This window comes from Sorex fumeus, unplaced genomic scaffold (assembly GCF_029834395.1).
Source record: "Sorex fumeus unplaced genomic scaffold, SorFum_2.1 ptg000177l, whole genome shotgun sequence".
NCBI lineage: Eukaryota > Metazoa > Chordata > Mammalia > Eulipotyphla > Soricidae > Sorex > Sorex fumeus.
Window position 1 is genome coordinate 1,337,501 of NW_026606234.1, and position 18,982 is coordinate 1,356,482.

The 18,982-nt window shown below is 64.6% G+C and overlaps 1 protein-coding gene across 2 annotated transcripts in view; it reads left to right on the top strand.

Annotated features, from left to right (window-relative positions):
* The window catches only part of LOC130017097 (vitamin D3 hydroxylase-associated protein-like), a 19,770-nt gene extending 1,757 nt beyond the window's left edge, over positions 1–18,013 (top strand). Inside the window, exons 5-17 of one of the 2 annotated variants that reach the window (XM_056107801.1) lie at positions 669–802; positions 992–1,198; positions 1,608–1,648; positions 1,936–2,060; positions 2,633–2,761; positions 4,045–4,118; positions 4,981–5,080; positions 7,382–7,425; positions 7,774–7,813; positions 8,721–8,829; positions 12,202–12,335; positions 16,516–16,708; positions 17,003–18,013. In XM_056107801.1, coding sequence (XP_055963776.1) covers positions 669–802; positions 992–1,198; positions 1,608–1,648; positions 1,936–2,060; positions 2,633–2,761; positions 4,045–4,118; positions 4,981–5,080; positions 7,382–7,425; positions 7,774–7,813; positions 8,721–8,829; positions 12,202–12,335; positions 16,516–16,668 — 1,290 coding nt within the window. In that variant the 3' untranslated portion in view covers positions 16,669–16,708; positions 17,003–18,013. Of the gene's footprint in view, positions 1–668; positions 803–991; positions 1,199–1,607; positions 1,649–1,935; positions 2,061–2,632; positions 2,762–4,020; positions 4,119–4,980; positions 5,081–7,381; positions 7,426–7,773; positions 7,814–8,720; positions 8,830–12,201; positions 12,336–16,515; positions 16,709–17,002 lie in introns of both variants that reach the window. The other variant, XM_056107800.1, reaches the window with a different exon arrangement.
* The last annotated feature ends 969 nt before the right edge of the window (positions 18,014–18,982 follow it).

Below are 18,982 nucleotides of genomic sequence, written 5' to 3' on the forward strand. Positions count from 1 at the left end.
AGCTGGGTGCTCTGAACTGCAGGACGTCCCGGCTGCCTCCTGCTCGTGGCCCTCCCGGAGGCCAGCTCCATCCTGGGGCGCAGGGGCTTGTCCCCGGCCCTGAGTCTGGAGGGCGCAGGCACCACGGGAGCGAGGGCCGCTCTTGCCAGGATGGGCTCCCCAAGTCCATCTCAGAGTGGTCGGGGAGTGGGCAGAGAGAGGGCGACAGGGAGGGCCTGTGTCCTGCCGGTGGCCTTCGGGCAGCTGAGGCCTGCACCCGGGCCGGCTCTGCAAACATCGGGCCCGAGGAGAGAAAGCGGGAGTCCGTATCCCCGGGAGGTCCCGGTGTGGACGGCGCCGCCCTCTGTACGTTGAGAAGGGCGAATGCACAGCAGAGACCCCCTTGCCCACAGAGCCGGGGCCGCCTGGGCAGCAGGACGAGGGCAGTGGGCGGCGGGCAGGAGCCCGGCCCAGCGCTGGCCTGCGTGCGGACGCCTCCTGCCCTGCATCTGTGGAGCAGGGGGTGCTTGGCAGAGCTGTGCCGGCAGACGCGCGGGCTCTGGGGACCCCGTGCAGACCGTGCTCTGCGCTCAGGCCCGAGCGGGTGCCTGGATGGCCTCTGTTCGGTCACTGCCGGCGTCGGCCCACCCTGTCCAGCCCCTGTTCCCGTGACACGGTGTCCCCGTTAGGGTGTGACGTCCACCTGTGGCCTGGTGGCCTGGATGGACAGGCCGGCCAAGGAGGACTGTGTGATCGCCAAGGTGCTGAAGAGCCAGGGGGCTGTGGTGTTTGCCAAGACCAACGTCCCGCAGGCCATGATGAGGTGGGTGCGTGCCCGGCCGTCCTGGGTGCCTGGCGAGTGGCCCAGAGCCCCGTGGGGAGGGAGTCGGGGGAGGGGGACGGGCGAGTGTCTCCACAGCGAGCACTGACTCTCCACTCTCCGTGGCGGCAGTGGCAGGCCCCGCGGGTCTGTGGGTGGTGGAAGAAACCCCGGGGCCTTGGTCTCTTTCAGCTACAACAGCTTCAACCCCGTCTTCGGATGGACTCTGCACCCCAAGGATCCCCAGAAAATGCCCGGGGGCTCGTCCAGTGGGGAAGCTGTGCTGATCGCCTCCGGGGGCTCCATCCTGGGCATGGGCTCTGACCTGGGCGGCAGCATCCGCCTGCCCGCCAGCCTCTGCGGGGTCTGTGGATTCAAAGTCACAAGCGCCAGGCTAAGGTGACAGGGATCTCCTCAGGGGCTCTCGGGGCCTCTCGGGATCTCTCCCAGGGGCTCCCAGGGGCTCTCAGGATCTCTCAGACTCTCTCAGGGTCTCTCTCAGGATGTCTCAGGGTCTCTCAGGGTCTCAGAGTTTCTCTCAGGGAGGGATTTTTCAGGGTCTCCCTCAGAGTCTCTCTCAGGGCCTCTCTCAGAGCCTCTCTCAGGATGTCTCAGGCTCTTAGGATCTCTCAGGGCGGTGCATCGGGGCTTTCTCCAGAGCCGTCTCAGGTGAAGCTAAAGACTCGCAGAGCTTTTCTGAGGGCTGACCACAGGCCTGGTGTGTGTGACCGAGCCTGTCGTCGTAAGTGGAACCGGCCCGCAGTGGTGAGGCTCTCTCGGGCTGACACAGAAAACGCCTGTTTTGCAGCTCGCTGGGGGTGCTGTCGGCGATGCCAGGCCAGAGTACGGGTAAGCCGCCTCGCCCGGCTTCCCCCCTGTGAGGACGCGGGTCCTGGCCCAGGCTGAGCGTGGGGCCCCCCGGCCGTGGGCGTCCGAGTCCAGCCTGGGCGGGACCTCGTGGGTGTCGGTGGAGGGCCGGGACACGGGGAGGGCAGCGGCCCTGGGTGGCGAGGAGGGCGGGGCTCAGGGAGGCCGTCTGCTCGGAGACCCCGGCAGGGCGAGCCCGTGCCCCCTCACCCGCGCCCCCGAGCGAGGCCTGGGCTCCCGAGCAGCCGCCCCCTCTCCTCCTCCCGCAGTCATGGCTGCCCTGGGGCCCATGGCCAGGGACGTGGACAGCCTGGTGCTGTGCCTGCGGGCGCTGCTGTGCGCCGAGCTCTTCCGGCTGGACCCCACGGTGCCCCCGCTGCCCTTCAACGACCAGGTGAGCGCGGGACCCGCCTCTCTGGGCCCGTGGGCAGGGACCTCGCCCCAGCCGCGAGGCGTGCGGCCGGCCGAGCCCGGGGATCGCTCCGTCTGGGACCTCGGGCCCCCGGCTTCCCGCACCCGCACCCGCGGCGGCTGGTCTGGCCGGCTGCAGGCCTCCCTCAGAGCTGCTCGGCTGGTGCCGGGGGGCTTCAGGGGCCCGTGTTGGCTGCTCGGGGCTGAGCTGAGACTCTCCCAGAGCCATTGGCCCTGGCGGGTTTCCTGCAGTGAGGTGCTCCCCGAGGCTCTGGCCCGGGGGCGGGGCGCCTCATGCCCCGGGAGGGAGCACGGGGTGAGGAGCCACCAGGGCCAGGACAACCAGGTGCCAGTGACGGACGGCTGGGCCCCTTGCCACGTGACGCGCGAGCGCAGACTGGGAACCTCCCTCTCCCTCTCTCCCTCTCCATCCATCCGTCTCTCGCGTCTTCTCCCTCTCCCTCCCTCTCTCCCCATCCCCCCCTTTCCCCTTTCCCTCTGTCTCTCTTTCCACCCCCGTGTCTCCTGGGCCTCTCGGCCGGTCCCGCCACACAGCTGTACTCCTGCTCCGAGCCCCTGCGCATCGGCTACTGCGAGGAGTTCGACAGCCTCAGCCCCACGCTGCCCTGCATGAGGAGGGTCCTGCAGCAGAGCCGGGAGCTGCTCGAGAGGGCCGGGCACAAGGTGGGTGCTGCCGGCTCCTCCGTCAGCCCCCGCAGGGCACAGGCCGCCTTGGGTGTCTGAGGGCAGAGGCTGCCAGCACAGGGGCCGTGTGAGGACAGGGCTGGGGTCCGGAAAGGCGGGTCCTGATCCACTGGAGAAACGGCAGCGCCTGGGGCACGAGGCCAGAGTGCGTGGGGGGAGGGGCGGGGAGGAGGGGAGAGGGAGGGGGGGCCAGGGGAGGGGGTGTTGTTGCCGCTGAGACGGGCTCTGGGTGTGGCCGTGGGGGTTGTGAGGGATCCGAGCCGGTGAGGGCAAGGGTGTGAGAGGGCGTATCCCAGGAGGCTCAGACTCTTCAGCACAGATGGGGAAGAGGCTGTGTGGGGCCTGCAGGAGGTGTGAGCAGACCCGTAGGTGTGAGCAGACCAGCAGGTGTGAGCCCGGCCCGCAGGTGTGAGTAGTCCCGCAGGTGTGAGCCTGGCTGGCAGGTTTTAGCTGACCGCTGGTGTAACCCTGGTCAGCAGGTGTAAAGCCTGGCGTGCAGGTGTGAGCAGACCCACAGGTGTGAGCAGACCCACAGGTGTGAGCAGACCCACAGGTGTGAGCAGACCAGTAGGTGTAAGCCCACCCACAGGTGTGAGCAGACCCACAGGTGTGAGTAGCTCTGCTTGTGTGAGCCTTGCTAGCAGGTGTGAGCTGACCGCCGGTGTGACCCAGAACCGTAGGTGTGACCCCAGTCAGCAGGTGTGAGCCTGGCGTGCAGGTGTGAGCAGCCCCACAGGTGCGGCCCTGCAGTGACCGGGCAGGCTGGAGCTCCCACGAGGCACTTCCTTGTCTGGCAGCAGAACCCGGGGTCGCAGGCTCCTCGCAGGTGCAGATCCCCTCACTCCCAGAGTCCTGGACACAGAGACTCGCCTTTCCTTTCTCATTAGGGACGTCAGTCTCCGCTTTCGTGTAGAGACTAGCTCCACACTAGCTTGGGGCAGTGACGGGTCGGCTGACCGCCTCTGCTCCCGGGGTGGCGAAGCGTGAGGACAGGACCAGCTCAGCAGCAGGAAGCGGAAACACCTCAGCCCGTCCTCACTGTCACCCTCCTCGGGGCTCCCTTGTGCCTGCCTTTCCACTGACCTCCGAGCCCCCTTGCTCGAACCCAGTCCCCGAGAGTCCCTGGGCGGGTGCCCAGAACCCAGTCCCCGAGAGTCCCTGGGCGGGTGCCCAGAACCCAGCCAGGGTGAGGAAGCTTGGCCATCAGTGCCCTGCCTGACCCTCTCTCCTCCCTTCAGGTCATCCCTTTCTCCCTCCGACAGACGGACTCCATGACTTTCCACTTCTTCTATGGTGGCATCCTAGCAGACGGACTGGAGACTTTGAGTGAGCTCTTGTGAGTGGGAGAGGGAGGCCGGGGGCCCCGGGGGTGGCACCAAGGGGCGTGCCGAGCCCAGGAGGAGGGAAGGGCTCTGTTCAGCTTGGTGACTGTTCGGGAAGGTCCAGCGTGAAGTACTCACAGGGCTGACGGACAGCAGTGGCTGGGGGGGTGGCCTCCAGGGGTCAGAGCCATGGCTCCCCGTCAAGAAATATTTGTCACTGGCATCACCTACCAGGTGAGAAAGAGGTCTTGGATCTGGGTGAGAAAGACAGGAGGCAGGTGGGACCACCCCCTCCGTGCACGCACATGTATGTGTGTCTGGAACACGCAGGCCGTCGCTGCGGTCACAGAGCCTCGCTCAGTGCATGCCCATGAGGACCCTGCCGCCCTCGAGGAAGGTCCACAGGAGCCTGAGGGGCTCGGTGGGGGTAGGGCTGTCCTGCTCGCTGTCCGCACACTCCCGCCTCTGTGGGTGCCCCCCGCACCCCGGGGCTCATGGCCCCAGCGGCTGTTCTGTGCTGAACAAGCTCCAGCCTCACATCCGGCCCCGGGTCTGCCAGACGCTCGTGGACTTCAGAGTCAAACGAGATTGGAAGCGCCAGGAGGGAATTTTCTATTTGTTAGTTTTGGGGGCCCACGTTAGTTTTGGGAAGGCCCAGGGGTCACCCCCAGCAGGCACGAGGGTCCACGTGAGGCCCGCCACTCGCCATCCTGCTGCTTGGGGCCCTCCAGGAAACGGTTTCCGTCGAACTTTCCCGACGGTGGGGCTGAGAAGGGGCCGCCAGCACATGTGCTGCCCGCTCAGGGTGAGCCCCAGAGCCAGAGCTGGACGACGGCGCAGCGGCCGGTGTCCTGACCGTGCCCTTGTCCTTGCCAGGAGGGACGAGAAGCGCAGCCCTTCCCCGGGCCTCATCCTGGAGCTGTGCCGGCTGCCCGTCTTCCTGAGGCGCCTCCTTTCTGTCCTGCTGCGTCCCTGGGTGAGTGTCGGCCCCTGCGGGGGGCTGGACGGGGCGGGCGGGCGACTGGCCTCAGGGCTGTCCCCTCTGTGGCGGCGCTACTCTCCGGAGCAGCCCAGGGTCCAGCCTCGGTCCCTCGTGTCTGGCCTTGCCACGGCCACACACACGGCAGCGTCGCCAGGAGCACGTGTGCAGGGTTCCCATGTGGGGTGCTTGTGTCAAGGCGTGAAAACCACCTGGTCCGCCGGAAACCCGCTGCGGCTGCCTGTCCCCCAGCAGGGCGCCAGCGCCCACCACACAGGAGCTCCGGGCAGCCCCGGTCGCTCACCTCTGCTTCTGGCTCTGTGTCACCCTCCCACCCCAGGGGGTGGTCCCGAGGCTGGCGTGGGGGAGGGGCAGGGAGCCGCTAGCGGGTGGTCCCACACTCCCGAGCCTCAGCACCCACGGCTCCTGGTCCTGCGCCACAGCCTGAGGCCGACTGCCCACTGCCCGCACCACGTGTCGGGGACACTCGCCACCCTCTGCTCCTCCTCCTGCCGCTCTCTGGCGGGTCCCGTGTACACGAGGCACCCACAGGTTCACCCCGCTCCAGCCAGCGGGCGCCACCCCTCAGGGCTGGTCCTGCCGTGTGGGTCCCAGCTTCTCTGGACAGAGATGGCGCGCTGGCACCCTGGCCTCTTTCCTGGGGATCCTTCTGCTCCGTGCACACGACACCTCTCCCTCCCCTGTCAGTCGGCCAGAGACACCTGCCTTTCCCTCGGCCGTCTGTCAGAGACACGTGTCCTCCCTCATCGCCAGTTGGTCAGAGACACCTGTCCTTCCCTCGACCGTCCATCCGTCGGTCGGGGCTCTCTCGCCCGGCGCCCTTATGTCGCCGTGGGCGGACCTGCTGTCTCTTGCATGTGGGAGGGAGGTGATGCTCTGGGCAGACTCTGCTGCCTCCTGCCTTCTGGCCCTGGAGAGCGATAATGAATCGCACCTTTGCCTCTGGGAACCGCGGGAACCGCAGTGGGGGTGAGGCTCGGTCCACTGCGTGTGGCGGGTGGACACAGGCCCGGATTTGCTGTCAGGGTCCTCCCTGAGGAGGGGCAGACTGGGCGAGGTCCCGTCTGCTCCCCATGGGCTCCCCACTCAGCTCTGCAGGAGGCTCAGTCCCGGGTCCCACCTGCTGGAGCCCCCGCTCCCCCTCCCCTCCCTGCCCCTCCCCTCCCTGCCCCTCAACGCCCCTGTCCCCTCGTGTCCCTCCCCACTCCTGCCCCTCCCTTCCCCTCCCCCTCCTCCTCTCTGCTCTTCCCCATGCCCTCCTCTCCCCCCTCGCCCTGCCCCTCCTCCCTCCCCGACCCTCCCCCTCCCTGCCCATCCCGCATCCCTGCCCTCCCCCTCTCTGCCCCTCCCCCACACCCTCCTCTCCCCCTGCTCCTCCCCATCTCTGCCCCCGCCCTGCCCATCCCCCATCCCTGCCCCCTGCCCCTCCCCCGCACCCTCCTCCCTCCCTGCCCCTCCTCCCTCCCTGCCCCTTCCCCCTCCCCCCTCTCTGCCGCTTGCTTCCCCGTGCCCTCCTTTCCCCACTTGCCCTTATTTTCTTGAGCACTAACAGCGAGAGCAGCTGGTGCCAGTCCATCCTCCCTCTGGGAGCTGTTCCCCAGAAACGCGAGTCTCCGACTCAGGGGACAGGCCAGCATCCCTGCCGGCCCGACAGCGTCCCTGTCATTGGGCCACTAGGGTCCACAGCGGGGACCCCTCTCGGCCCCCATGCCCAGCCCTGAACTCCCTCCTGCCTGTGAGAGTTTGCAGGACGGGCCACGGAGGCGTGAGCTTGAGGGACCCTGGGCTGCATCTGATCAGGCTCCCCCTGGGGGCCAGGGCGGCCCTGGGGGGCCTCGCGGCTCTTCAGCCCCGGCTGCAGGCCTGCGGCTCGTTCCCCCATGGGTGGTCGTCCAGGCGCTGGGGAGATGATCGGGGCCGGGCAGGTGGCCAGACCCCCTGCTGTGGTGCTCAGACCCCACTGGCCACGAGCCCGCTCTCCACGGCTCCTCAGTTACCCCATGCCGCACCGTGCCCCGTGTGCGGGCTGCCGAGCAGAGCTACTGGACGGGGCAGTCGAGACCTCACCGGGCTGACGTTCAGCTCCAGTCCTGAGCTGTGCCCAGCAGGGTCCCTCCCGAGGCCTGGTCAGGGGGACTGTCCTCTTAGCCCCTCGGCTGTCGGTGCCCACGACACGCTGCCACAGCCCAGACTCGCGCGGCGTCCACGTGGGCCTGGGGAGCGGCTGCGTCCGTGCCCTGCCCCCCGCCAGCAGAGACGCGTTCTGGCTTCTTCCAGGTCCCGCGGCTGGCCAAGGTCATGAAGAAGAGCGTGGGCCTCCGGTGAGTTCACGCAGCCTCAGACACAGTGCCAGCGGGCAGGTGGGCGTGCCAGGGGCCTGAGTGCTGCCCGCCACGCTCTCTGGGGACTCCGTCCAGAGCGAAGCTGGCTCCAGGGCGGAGAAGCAGAGGCAGCGCGGCTGAGGTGGCAGCAGGGGTCCAGGGCGGAGTTTCCTCTGCTGCCGCCGTGGTGGCGAGCGGTGGCTCCTCCAGCTGTGCGCCAGCCGTGCCCTCAGCTGCGCCCTCACGGTGCCCCAGCCGTGCCGTGAGCGGTGCCCCCTGGCACTGTGTCCTGCGCTCCTGCCCGCTCTGCCGCTGCCCCACCTCGGCCTAACACTGCTGTGCCCGCAGGTCGGTGAGGAAGCTGTGGGAGCTGCAGGTGGCTCTGAAGGTACGTGGCCTCTGGGCGGGCCGGGCCTGGCGCGGGGTCCCGGGAAGCTGACGAGGCGCCCGCCGAGGCTCGTTCTGGCCCTTCCCCCGCCCTGACTTCCGGGAGCTGCTGATTCCTGGGAGCCTGAGCCGGGCATGCCGGGACCACGGGCACAGAGATACCGAGCCCTGCACAGCAGCGGTGGCTGCTGGCCAGCGACCGTCTCTGTCCCACGCGCAGAGATGCTCAGACGCACACTCACGGCACTCACGGCACACACGTGCTGTTGCAGGGCCAACGTGAGCACTGTGGGCCACAGCACGGAGAGGGCAGCCGCGCTGACCACAGCTGTTGGTTGGCGCCACTGATTGGGAAGGCGAGCGCGTGGCCTGCTATGGTCTGGGCAGGCAGAGTGTGAGTGTGCCCGGCCGTGTGAGGGCGAGTGTGTGTGCGTGTGACTTGAGTGTGCACGGGTGGGAGGGCGGGCGAGTGTGTCTCTGTGTGAGGGCGGGTGTGTGCAGGTGTGAGGGCGCGTGTGTGTCTGTGTGAGGACGAGTGTGTGCAGGTATGCGCGTGGGTGTGTGCGGGTGTGAGCGCGGGTGCGTGCGGGTGTGAGGGCGTGTGTGTGCCTCCCTTTGGGTTTCTCCCTCTTGGTGCTGCCCGGGCCGCTGCCCAGAGCTGTTGGCCCAGGATCTTGTGGGCGTCCCCCGGGAGTTCCCGTGTCTGGCCCTCAGTCCGCAGCTGCGAGTGGCGCTCGTGGACCTGCTCAGACTCCGACTGACAGGCTGCCGTGCCCACGTGTTGACCGCGTGAGAGTGGGCAGTGCCCGGCCCGTGCTGCTGTCCAGGGCCCGCGCCACCCCGCCCCACCCCGAGGCACCTGCCGCGCTGTCTGGCGCGACTCGCCTGCCTCTGGCCTCCTCCTCCAGACGTACAAGCATGAGGTCATCCGCCAGTGGACGGCCCTGGAGCTGGACGTGCTGCTCTGCCCCTCGCCGTGCCCCGCCTACAACCTCTCCGCCAAGGACTTTCCCTTTGGTAAGGGCCACAGACAGCCGGCCTCTCCGGCCCCTCGCAGGGTGTGCGGCCGGACGTCAGGCCCGCATCAGCTCCGGGCGTCCCCCTGCCGGCCACAGCTCTGCCTCCTCCATGCCGCGCCCAGAACCTCCTCGGCTTCCTCAGCGCCTGCTTCCTCGCTCTTCTTCCCTTTCTTTCACGGGGCCAGACAGCTCTGCTCCCGTGTCCCTCGCCAGCACTGGCCCCACCACTGCAGGGCTGGGGGACACCCGGGCCCTCTCCCCCCCCGGGGCCCGCGTGCTTGTGCCCTGACCTTTGGCCCTTCCCGTTCATGCTCCGGAAGCTCCCAGGAGGCTGACCGGAGCGCAGCAATTTGGACCCCCTGTTTGGGAGAGAAGAATGGGAACCCCATCCAGGAGGACACTGGCCTGCATGTCCACACTCTTGGACACGCTCCTTGGGGAGCAGATTCTGACACACAGCGTAGACCCCCACCAGCACCCTGCCCTCATGGGCCAGCGCTGAGGCAGCCTGGGGCTTGGCTGATGCTGACCCAGGGTGTCGGGGCTGGACAGCGGGCCGGGGTTTCACTCTGAGCTGACCGCCTCCCCAGGGCTCCCTTTCCTGCAGTACCCTCTGGGCCCCCACTGTGTCCTGCTCATTCTCCTCCACAGCCGAGTCACCCATCAGGAGCAGTGCCGCACACATCGCCCCTTCTCGGGCGCTGTGGTCGCTCCTGAGTTTCATGGAGGGCTGACACAACTGCTGTGGGCCGCTGTTGGAACAAGCCCCGGCCCACCCTGGGTGAACTCCAGGAGCAAGGGTGCTGGGCCCGTGGGCAGCGGGGCCTAGCTGGGCAGGAAGCAGCCGGCGCCTGGGAGCCCGGTGTAGGGGGTGTTGTCCATCCTGCAGAAGCTCCTGTGGTGTCCACGACAGTCCTCAGCCTTTCTGTCCACGGTTGTTTGTCTCTCACTGAGTTTTCAGGGCCCTTCACCTAGCGCAGAAACGTTCTCGTTTGGAACTCTGGCTTTTGCAAAGGTTTTCTCTAACCTGTGACTTGCCTTTCCATCCTCCTGACGTTATGCATTCCACGGGGAATTTTTTTTTTTGAAGTCAAGGTTTTGTTCCAAAGAATTTACTTAGAGATTGCAAGGGGAGAGAAGGAGAGACACACACTTCTCCAGAGGCTTCCTGTCAGCGCCGTCTTGGGAGCTTCCTTGAGGTCCAGTTCATTGCCGGTTTGTGCCCTTGGTGTCGGGTCTAAGAAGTCACTATGTTTTTGTCTCGGAATTTTATGCTTTTTCATTTTATACTTAGGTCTGTGTCTATTACTCGAGTGTCTATTTTAAGGTAATTTTTATCAAGCCTTCATTTTTATTAAGTCTTGGGGCTGGAGTGATAGCACAGCGGGTAGGGCCTTTGCCTTGCACGCGGCCGACCCGGGTTCGATTCTTGGCATCCCATAGGGTCCCCTGAGCACCGCCAGGGGTATTCCTGAATTCCTGAGTGCAGAATCAGGAGTAACCCCTGAGCATTGCCGGGTATGACCCAAAAATTAAAAAAAAATTTTTTTTTAATTTAATTTTTTCAAGTCTAGAGTAAATACATTTGCAGAGGAAAGTCAGAGTTTCAGCTGTTTCTTGAAAAGATCTTTTCTACGTTTGGCCGCTCTGCTCTTCCAAAGGCCTGTCACTGGGTTGTGTGAGACAACTCCTGGTGTCTCTTTTCTGTCCCCTCCAGAGACCCGTTCTTTAGCCCCTGCCAAGCGCGCTTCAGGACGGTTGCTCTGTACTGACTTTCGAAACAGAATCCTGTCAGGACGCTAACTCTATTCTTCGGTTGTAGGCTGACCATGCAAAGGGTTTTGCGGCTCCTCTCCAGCTGGAGAACTGGTATGCCAAGTCTCAAGGCCATGTGGTTTGTCGGGTCTTGCTCTTCTGTGGAGTCTGAGTGAGGGAGATAGTGAGGGGCTCGGACTGTGGGTTTCTCTGTTGGCAGACTGTGAGCCTCATCCCTACTAGCATGACTGCTGGTGAGCTGCTGTGTGGGACAGTGTTGTTCATCTCTGACCGACATAGTTGAGAGCGTTGGGCTCTGGTCTCCAGGAAATTCTGGTGTTTGTTCTAGTATCTTTGCTGGTTTGTCCACTTTTTTTTTCACTTTAAATATAGCAACTTTATTTATTTATTCATTTTTAATTTTTATTAGTGAAACACCATGAGGTACAGTTGTAGACGTACAAATTTTCGTGCTTGGATTTCAGTTATACAATGGTCGAGTACCCATCCCTCTACCAGTGCCCATTCTCCACCACCACTAATCGCAGTATCCCTCCCACACCCCATCCCCCCCATCCCACCCAGCCTCTGTGGCAGGGCACTCCCTTTTGTTTTTAGGGTTTGTTTGTTTGTTTGCTTTTTGGGTCACACCCAGTGATGCTCAAGGGTTACTCCTGGCTTTGCACTCAGGAATTACTCCTGGCGGTGCTCGAGGGACCATGTGGGATGCCAGAGATGGAACCTGGGTTGGCAGCATGCAAGGCAAACATCCTACCCGCTGTACTATCACTCCGGCCCCAGGGCACTCCCTTTTGTTCTCTCTCTCCTTTTGGGTGCTGTGGTTTGCAAAAGAGGCACTGAGTGGCAATCTTGTTCGGTCTATACTCTGCTTTCAGCACGCATCTCCCATCCTGGGAGGATCCTCCCAACACCCTTTACTTGGTGCTCCCTTCTCTGTCTGAGCTGCCTTTTCCCCTAGGATGTGCGGCTGGCCTCCAAGCCATGGCGGTACTTACCCTCCTGGTACTTATCTCGGCTATTCTTGGGTGTTAGTCTCCTATTTTGTTACTTTATATTCCCCAGATGAGTGCAGTCTTTCTATGTCTGTTAGGTGGCTTGTCCACTTTTTCATGGCCTCCAAAGGCCAGTGCGGTGCTTCCTTCCCTCCTGGTCTCCTTCCTCTTCTCCGTGCCGGGGGTGTTCAAGGACTGTCCTGGCCCTGATCTGGAGGAGGTTTCATGTCCTTTGCTCGCCAGGACTCGGGCAGGGCCCTCTCACGGCGGGAGCCCTCGGCTCTCTCTCCCCGGCGAGGGCGCCTGGCCCCAGCAGCGGCACCATGATCTCGTGGTCACAAGATCACCGAAGTTCACGCTGCGCTGTTCCCGCCTCCACAGAGGACAGAGTGACTCAGGCGTGGGCAAACGCTGAGGACTCTGAGGGAGGCTGTGAGCGGTGAGGGGCTGCACCACCCCTCCAGGGGCTTCTCGGATAGCAGCTTCTCTCCAAGGACAATGGCTGCCTGGGGCCCTGTTCTCTGCTGCTGAAGGGGGAGAGGGGGAGGGCAGGAGAGAAGTGAGGTGCGGCCGGCCCAGGTCTGACAGTCTGTGCTTTGCAGGGCAGTCATCTTACACGTGTCTGTATAACGTGCTGGATTTCCCGGCGGGGACTCTCCCCGTGAGCACTGTGACTGAGGAGGATGAGGCAGAGCTGCAACAGTTCTTTGTGCGCCGCGGTCGCTCTTCGAATCAGGTGAGAGACTCCTGAGGAGTGGGGGGTCCCTGAGGAGGGGTCTCTGAGGAGTGGGTCCCTGAGGAGTGGAGGTCCCTGAGGAGTAGGGGTCCCTGAGGAGTGGGGGTCTTTGAGGAGGGGGTCCCTGAGGAGTGGGGCTCGCTGAGGAGAGGTCCCTGATGAGGGGATCCCTGAGGAGTGAGGCTCCCGGAGGATGGGTCCATGATGACAGGGGGGTCCCTGAGGAGGGGTTTCCTGAGGAAGAGTCCCTGAAGGGGGGGGTCTCTGAGGACAGGGTCCCTGAGGAGTGGAGGTCCCTGAGGAGTGGGGGTCCCTGAGGAGGGGACCCCTGAGGAGGGGTCCCTGAGGAAGGGGTCCCTGAGGAGTGGGGGTCTCTGAGGACAGGGTCCCTGAGGAGGGGATCCCTGAGGAGGGGTCCCTGAGGAGTGGGGGTCCGTAGGGAGGGGATCCCTGAGGAGGGGTCCTTGAGGAGTGGGGGTCTCTGAGGACGGGGTCCCTGAGGAGGGGATCCCTGAGGAGGGGTCCCTGAGGAGTGGGGGTCCGTAGGGAGGGGATCCCAGAGGAGGGGTCCTTGAGGAGTGGGGGTCTCTGAGGAGGGGTCCCTGAGGAGGGATCCCTGAGGAGTGGGGGTCTCTGAGGACGGGTTCCCTGAGGAGGGGATCCCTGAGGAGGGGTCCCTGAGGAGTGGGGGTCCGTAGGGAGGGGATCCCTGAGGAGGGGTCCTTGAGGAGTGGGGGTCTCTGAGGAGGGGATCCCTGAGGAGTGGGGGTCTCTGAGGACGGGGTCCCTGAGGAGGGGTTCCTGAGGAGTGGGGGTCCGTAGGGAGGGGATCCTTGAGGAGGGCGTCCCTGAGGAGTGGAGCTCCCTGAGGAGGGGTCCCTGATGAGGGGATCCCTGAGGAGTGAGGCTCCCTGAGGATGGGTCCATGATGACAGGGGGGTCCCTGAGGAGGGGGTCCCTGAGGAGTGGGGGATCTCTGAGGACGGGGTCCCTGAGGAGGGAATCCCTGAGGAGGGGGTCCCTGAGGAGTGGGGCTCCCTGAGGAGGGGTCCCTGATGAGGGGATCCCTGAGGAGTGAGGCTCCCTGAGGATGGGTCCATAATGACAGGGGGGTCCCTGAGGAGGGGTTTCCTGAGGAGGGGTCCCTGAGGAGTGGGGGTTTCTGAGGAGGGGTCCCTGAGGAGTGGGGGTCTCTGAGGAGTGGGTCCCTGAGGAGGGGTCCCTGAGGAGTGGGGGTCCGTAGGGAGGGGATCCTTGAGGAGGGCGTCCCTGAGGAGTGGGGCTCCCTGAGGAGGGGTCCCTGATGAGGGGATCCCTGAGGAGTGAGGCTCCCTGAGAATGGGTCCATGATGACAGGGGGGTCCCTGAGGAGGGGTTTTCTGAGGAGGGGTCCCTGAGGAGTGGGGGTCTCTGAGGACAGGGTCCCTGAGGAGGGGTCCCTGAGGAGTGGGGGGTCCCTGAGGAGGGGTCCCTGAGGAGTAGGGGTCCGTAGGGAGGGGATGTCCCTGAGGAGGGTGTCCCTGAGGATTAGGGCTCCCTGAGGAGGGATCCCTGTTGAGGGGATCCCTGAGGAGTGAGGCTCCCTGAAGATGGGTCCATGATGACAGGGCAGTCCCTGAGGAGGGGTTTCCTGAGGAGGGGGTCCCTGAGGAGGAGTCCCTGAGGAGGGGTATCTGAGGAGTGGAGGTCCCTGAGGAGTGGGGGTACCTAAGGAGGGGGTCCCTGAGGAGTGGGGGGTGTCTCTGAGGAGGGGGCTCCCTGAGGAGGGGGGTCCCTGAGAAGGAGTCCTTGAGGAGTGGGGGTCTCTGAGGAGGGGCTCCCTGAGGAGGGGGTCCCTGAGGAGTGAGGGTCCCTGAGGAGTGGGGCTCCCTGAAGAGGGGTCCCTGATTAGGGTATCCCTGAGGAGTGAGGCTCTGTGAGGCTGGGTCCATGATGACAGAGGGGGCCCTGAGGAGGGGTTTCCTGAGGAATGGAGGTCCCTGAGGAGTGGGGGTCCCTGAGGAGGGGTCCCTGAGGAGTGGGGGGTCTCTGATGAGGGGGTCCCTGAGGAGGTGTCCCTGAGAAGTGGGGGGGTCTCTGAGGACAGGGTCCCTGAGGAGGGGATCCCTGAGGAATGGGGGTCTCTGAGGAGTGGGGGTCCCTGAGGAGGGAGTCTCTGAGGAGGGGTCCCGGAGGAGTGGGGGGTCTCTGAGGAGGGGTTTTCTGAGGAGGGGGTCCCTGAGGAGTGGATCCCTGAGGAGTGGGGGTCTCTGAGGAGTGGGTCCCTATGGAGGGGGTCCCTGAGTACAGGTCCCTGAGGAGGGATCTCTGAGGAGGGGGTCCCTGAGGAGTGAGGGTCCCTGAGGAGGGGTCCCAGAGGAGTGGGGTCTCTGAGGAGGGGTCCCTGATGAGGGGGTCCCTGAGGAGTGGGGCTCCCTGAGGAGAGGTACCTGATGAGGGGATCCCTGAGGAGTGAGGCTCCCGGAGGATGGGTCCATGATGACAGGGGGGTCCCTGAGGAGGGGTTTCCTGAGGAATGGTCCCTGAGGAGTGGGGGTCTTTGAGGAGGGGGTCCCTGAAGAGGAGTCCCTGAGGAGGGGTCCCTGATGAGTGGGGGTTCCTGAGGAGGGGGTCCCTGAGGAGGGGTCCAGAGGAGTGGGGGTCTCTGAGGAGGGGGGCCCTGAGGAGGGGTTCCCTGAGGAGGGGTCCCTGAAGAGTGGGGTCTCTGAGGAGGGGCTCCCTGAGGAGGGGGTCCCTGAGGAGGGGGTGGGTGTCCCCAAGAGCCAGGGGCCTGGGACGGGGCAGGGCCTGGGGAAGGCTTGAGCGGCGTCTGTGCCTGGTGGTTTAGAGGAGAGAGTGGTTGGGGGCCTGGCCTGGCTGCCTCCCCTCACCCGCCAGACGTAGCAGTCCACATGATCAATCATAGAACAGTGTTCCAGAACCTTCTCTCGGCATCAAGGCCAAGGAGGACCTAAGAAACGGGCACCCTAGCCCAAGACGCCCTAACCTAAGACACCCCTAACCTTAGTTCTGCTTCATAAGTGACCGGTCAGGGCCTTTTGAGAAACTAGAATGCTGGTTTCTGGGGCCCGCCCAGCCCGGGAGTCTCTTCAGGCCTTTCCTCCATGGGAGTCTGGGCATGGGTCAGCAGGCGGCGAGCAGCAGGCACGGCCAGGCGGGGCTGGCGGGGACTATGCATCAGTTTCCCACGTCGAGACGCTCCTGACCCAGTGGAAATGTTCTGGTTCTTGAGTCTTTCTAACAAGCCGCCTCCAGGCTCAGCGTGACTGCAGAGATCTCTGAGCAGGGGGTCCCTGAGGAGTGGGGGTCTCTGAGGACAGGGTCTCTGAGGGCTCCCTGAGGAGTGGGGGCCCCTCACGGGACTGGCTCTGTCCCCTGCCAAGCAGTGACCCCTGAGACATTTGTCCTTTCTCCTCCGAGAGTGCACAGAGAGAGGGCAGCCAGATGTACCTCTGTACGTCTGTACATCTGGCTGCAGAGCCGTTGCCGCAAAGCCACTGTCGCAGACACGCGATTTCTTCAGGGCCCTCTGACGGGGCTCCTGGGTCTCTGAGGCGCCCACAGGCGTGACTCCTGCTGGCAGCCACTCTTTTCGGGCTGACTGACTGCCCTGCGGTGCATGATGTACATGTCACGGCACCACGAGAGCAGGCAGGGCTGCAGGGGGCTGGGAGCGAGCGCAGGTCTGGGGTCACTCTTCCTGCAGTGGGGGTGACGGATGGCTGATGACAGGGGCAGCAGGTGGTGGGCTCGGGAGGGGCGGGGAACGCCACGGCATGCAGACGCATGACAGCTTGCTTCCGGGCTCTGGAGGAAAAGCCACCTCACGGGGGTTTCCTCAGACCTAAGGACTGGCATGGTGTTGGTGCCCCCGCCAGGGGTAAATGGGATGGGAGGAATGCCCAGGAGGCTCAAGAACAAACAGCAGAAGAAACGGTGACAGATAAAGCCCAGAGAGAAGGTGCTGGAAGGTCACGGGGAGCGTAAGGGGCTCGCCTCCCGGCCGGCAGGACAGGCTGGGGGGAGGCGTTCTAGAACATGCAGGAAGATGCGCGTCGATCCCTCCCTGGAGAAGCCGAGGCTCCCAGCACGGCTGACCCAGAGGGGTTGACAGGGCCGGTCTAGGGGCCAGCGCGGGCAGTGTCTGGCAGGGGGCAGGAGTGCCGCTCTCTCCCTGCAGGTCTTCGCCAGCAGCGTGGGGCTGCCCCTGTCCGTGCAGTGCGTGGCCTTGCCGTGGCAGGAGGAGAAAGCCCTGCGCCTGATGAAGGAGGTGGAGACACTGATGGGGGCTGCGGGGGAGCCCAGGCCCCCCAGGCCCCCAGTCTCGGTGTGAGGCAGCCCGCTGTGGCCTGTGGGGCCCCTTGGATGACCAGGTACCGCTAAGTGGGCCCTTAAAGTGCTGGTGAGCGGAGCGGGTGCCCCCTGACAGGCGGGAGGCCACAGCCATTGAGTGACCACCCCTTGGCACGTCCATGTATTTCGGTGCTTTAAAGGGAGGGTGGGGGGTCTGTGCTACACTGTGCTGCACTGTGATACACTGTGATGCATTGTGATACACTATGATACACTGTGATTCATTGTGATACACTGTGATACACTGTGACACTGGCATGGAATTGAGTTCCAGTACAGGAAACTGTTTTGTTTTTGTCATTTGTATCTTATAGGTTTAGAGACTCAGTCACAAAGTGCCAGGTCTGAAGAGCCTCAGTGGTGTTGCGAGGCTTCAAGAGGCTGCTGCCTTGCATCTGTTCTGTGCGGCTGTGTGTCTGTATCTTTGTGGCTGTTCTGTGCGGTTGTGTGTCTATGCGACTGTGTGTCTGTGCATCTGTGCATCTGTGCAGCTTTGCGGCTGTTCTGTGTGTCTGAGAGTGTGGCTGTGTGGCTGTTCTGTTCTGTGGCTATGCGGCTGTGCAGCTGTTCTGTGTGGCTGTACACTGTGGCTGTGCGACTGTCCCTACTCAGCACTGACCTGGCCCTGCGCCACCCATCCGTGAAGGCGTGCCCACGCTGATGCCGGCAGCGCCGTCCTCTCTCCGTCCCCGACACTCTCCGTCCAAACCAGAGGCTCCGGCTGAGACGCCTTGGGACATGCCGGAGGGGCCGGGCGCCTGGCAGCCCCCACCAGGCAACAGAGACCGGGAAACACCAAGTTTGCCCACGGCAATTCCATTAGGGGAATATTATCACTCAGAGACCCCGTGTCCCTGGTCGAGTGACCCGTCGCAAATGATTTCTCGGGTCAGGGACCCCATGAGAGGCCCACGCTGGAGACGCAGCTCAGACTCCAGAGAACTTCCCCAGGGCACGGCTGTGTACCGCAGGCGGTGGCCGCTCATGCCCACTCCCGCCGCTGACCCCAGACCCCGCATGCCCACAGGCTCGCTGGTGGGCAGCTCTGCCCCTCCAGCTGGCTCGTGGGTCCTGTGGGCAGGGGGAGCTTCGCTTGGACAGATTTCAAGCCAACTGCCATCTTTCGGGCCCAGGCTCACACCTGCTGTTGAGGCCCAGGTTCTTGGATGGCTCATTTTGCCCACAGTGAAATAAACTTGCTGAGAAGTTTCCACGACCGTGATCCCTCGCCCCTGGCCGCAGGCGGCAGCGTCCAGCCGAGGGCCCTGAGGGTGTGGACACTCACAGCCTCGTCCCCGAGACCCCCAGGTGCCCCCAGATCCTGCCCTGAGGCTCGAGCAAACCCCACAGCAGGGCCCGCGCTGCTCCTCCACAGCCGGGGGTGGGGGATGCGGCAGTGGGAGGCCAGTGAGAGTGGGGGGCCGGGGCTAGGGGTGTGGCCGGGGCCCGGGGACTCAGGCGCCACCACCAGGCAGCGTCTGCCTCCCAGAGCAGAGGGGCTGGGGCTCACCCAGGCCAGCAGGCCCAGGGGCTCCTGCCGGGGCCACCTCTGGCCCCATGCCGGCCGGGGAGAGACAAGTCCACGCGTCTCCAGGAAAGCGCCCAGTCGCCCTCCAGAGCTGGCCCCACCCCCATGCTGTGTCCTGCTGTCAGGCCCGCCCGCTCACTCCGGGCGTGGCCCCTCCCAGCCCCCCGCCGTGCCCCCAGACAGCACTGGAACACGCGCAGCCACAGATGGTCTGGGGAAGCAACAGCCTCGCTTCCAGAGATCGAACCCCAGAGGCCGGTCACCGGTCTTGACGCCACAACCCAGGGCCAAGCGCCTGTGTGGACCAGCCAGCACACCTGGCCCGGCACAGCTGTCCCTCCTGACCGTCTGTCCCCCCACGACTATCTGTCCCCTCGGACCATCTGTCCCTCCCTGACTGTCTGCCCCCCCGACTGTCTGTCCTTCCCCAACTGTCTGTCCCCCTGACCGTCTGTCGTCCTCGACTGTCCCCCCAACCTTCTGTCCCCCAGACCGTCTGTCCCCCCTAACTGTCTGTCCTCCCTGACCGTCTGTCCCCCCCGACCATCTGTCCTTCCTGACTGTCTGTCCCCCCAACCGTTGGTTCCCCCCCTGACCGTCTGTTCCCCTGACCATCTGTCCCCCCTGACCATCTGTCCTTCCTGACCGGCTGTCCCCCCCGAACGTCTGTCCCCTCCCTGACCGTCTGTCCCCTCCCTGACCAGCTGTCCCCCCGACCATCTGTCCCCCTCAACCAGCTGCCCCCTGACGAGCTGTCCCCTCCCTG